Consider the following 2,082-nt stretch of genomic DNA (forward strand, 5'->3'; position numbering starts at 1 on the left):
GGGAGAGGAGGACGTGGCCTTGGGCCTGGCGCAGAGCTCTGCTTTCCGCGCTCCTGGAGGACCCGTGGTTACCGCTTTCAGATGCTGAACCTCCGTTTACGAGAGCGAAGGCTAAATGCAACCCTCTGGGAGAGCGAGCGCTTGCATGAGCGTGTGTGTGGACAACTCCCTGATTTCCGCGGGTCCGGGGGGATGGGACAGTGCGCACCATGCAGACGGCTCAGGGCAGACCCCGGACAGAATGGGGTGGCCCAGAGGCACTGAGTCCCCCCCACCCATGTTCCATGGTCTGGCCCAGCCCAGCTGCACCGTTTACACTGTGACTAGCTGCTTCCCCATGCAGGCCAGAATTCGCTCCTGTTCTATTGGAATTTCCTCAAAGTCACTCTCCTCCCTCATCTATTCCGGTGAAGGCTGTTATTTTTGTCTTCGTAAATGGGGAGATAGGCTGCGAGCAGAAAAGGTCTTTTCCCTCAGCGTGGTCTGCAGGAAACGTTTGAGAAGCCCTGCCTGGAGTGGGTGGAGATTTGGTCTCCAGGAGACAAGACTTCTTTTCTCTGTGCCATGGGGACCAGGTACTGGACAGGACAGCGCTGGGGAGTGGGCACAGCCCTTGCCCGGAGGCTCCTTGAGGACAGATATTGCGCCCACCTCCCTCCCCCTGGGGAGGTTTGCCGGCAAGGCCAGTATGAGGACATGGGTCCTTCTGTGCCTTCTGAAGTCTTCCCACGGGCCCTAAACCCTGCAGCAGTGAAGGGGAAGGCTGATGGCCGCCAGGTACAGGCCCTACAGATGGGGGGAAGGTGTCTGGAGCGGTCCTTCCCTAGGGACCAGCAGAGCGCAGGGCTTCTCATGAACCTGTGGTCTGGAGTGGCCATTCACAGGAGGCTGAGGGTGGGAAGTGGGCTGCAGAGGGAAGGGGTGGGCGGCAACATGCCCCTGCAATTGTACTCCAGACAGCCTGTTGCCTGGCAACCTCTGGCTTCCAGGTGATGCTCAATATGGTGGACAAGGACGGGCTAATGTCGTAAATCGGGGCAGCGGGTTTCCCCGGGCACTGCTGGAGGCTCGCTTCAACGAGAGCAGACCAGAGGCGGGGGCGGGGAGGGAGGCCACGACTTACGTCAATGGAGCAGCCGAGGAGAGAGCCTTTCTGCAGAGCCTTCTGGATGATCCTGAACAAGTTGGAAGGAGCCTTCCTCAACTCATACCACTCAGCGATGCCTCCGGTGAAGTCCTCGAAGCCCTCGGTGGTGGCGCCCCCTGAGAGCGCTTCATAACACCCATTGATCCTACAGAAGAGGAAGAGATGCTGCTGCCGCCTGGTGCTGCCACCACCGCCTCTCAGTGTCCCCTTCTTGATGCCTCTTTTGTTGGATGCTCCAGGGACCCTCTGCTCAGATTCTCTTTGCCTTGGTCTGCCAGTCACGGTGCCCACGAGGGGGGCAACTTACCCTCTCCAGAGTTATTTCCCTGGTACTTTGTGAAGTGTTTTGGAAATCTCGGAACCCGAGAGTCAGAAGGCCCTGGGCGATTATCCGGCCCAAACTCCTGTACTGATTCTTTCTACCTCGTAGCGGAAGAGGGGAGGTCTTCCAGTTAGCTCTTTGGCATTTATAACTTTAAAAAAGACAATAGTTCAGTAATGAAAGGCGTTTCTCTGAGCAGTAGACACTGGGGGGTGGGGGACAGAATTGCTCCTGACTGCCATGCGGGCGCCCTGTGGCTTCTCTAACCCTGCTGGTTGAGCACTTAGAAGCAGCTCTGAGATCCCCCGGTCTCCCTGGCAGGGCTGTAAGGAACAGAAACGCCCCCATGCCGTAGAGCCGGTCACTTTAACAGACGGAGCCCAGGCAGCACAGCCAGGATGAGGCCTTTCTGTAGGGGCTGACATGGGCCTTCCCGTTGAGAACGGGCAGCGTTGAGCTCTGGACAACGGGCCTCTGGGCACGTGGGTGGGCCACAGCTGGGAGGAGTGTGGGAAACCATTTCTAATCAGACACACTATATATTCTGGACAAATGTCCATAATTTTCATAGCTCTGCGATGGATGGTTTTGCCCATTGGCAAAAACTCTTTGC

The 2,082-nt window shown here is 57.5% G+C and overlaps 1 protein-coding gene across 1 annotated transcript in view; it reads right to left on the reverse strand.

Moving 5' to 3' along the window:
• CAPN2 (calpain 2) overlaps nt 1-2,082 on the reverse strand; it is a 23,791-nt gene that overhangs the window by 20,243 nt on the left and 1,466 nt on the right. The window contains exon 2 of the mRNA XM_023531031.1: nt 1,124-1,449. Coding sequence (XP_023386799.1) covers nt 1,124-1,449 — 326 coding nt within the window. The remainder of the gene's footprint in view (nt 1-1,123; nt 1,450-2,082) is intronic.

Source organism: Pteropus vampyrus, unplaced genomic scaffold (assembly GCF_000151845.1).
Source record: "Pteropus vampyrus isolate Shadow unplaced genomic scaffold, Pvam_2.0 Scaffold60, whole genome shotgun sequence".
Lineage (NCBI taxonomy): Eukaryota > Metazoa > Chordata > Mammalia > Chiroptera > Pteropodidae > Pteropus > Pteropus vampyrus.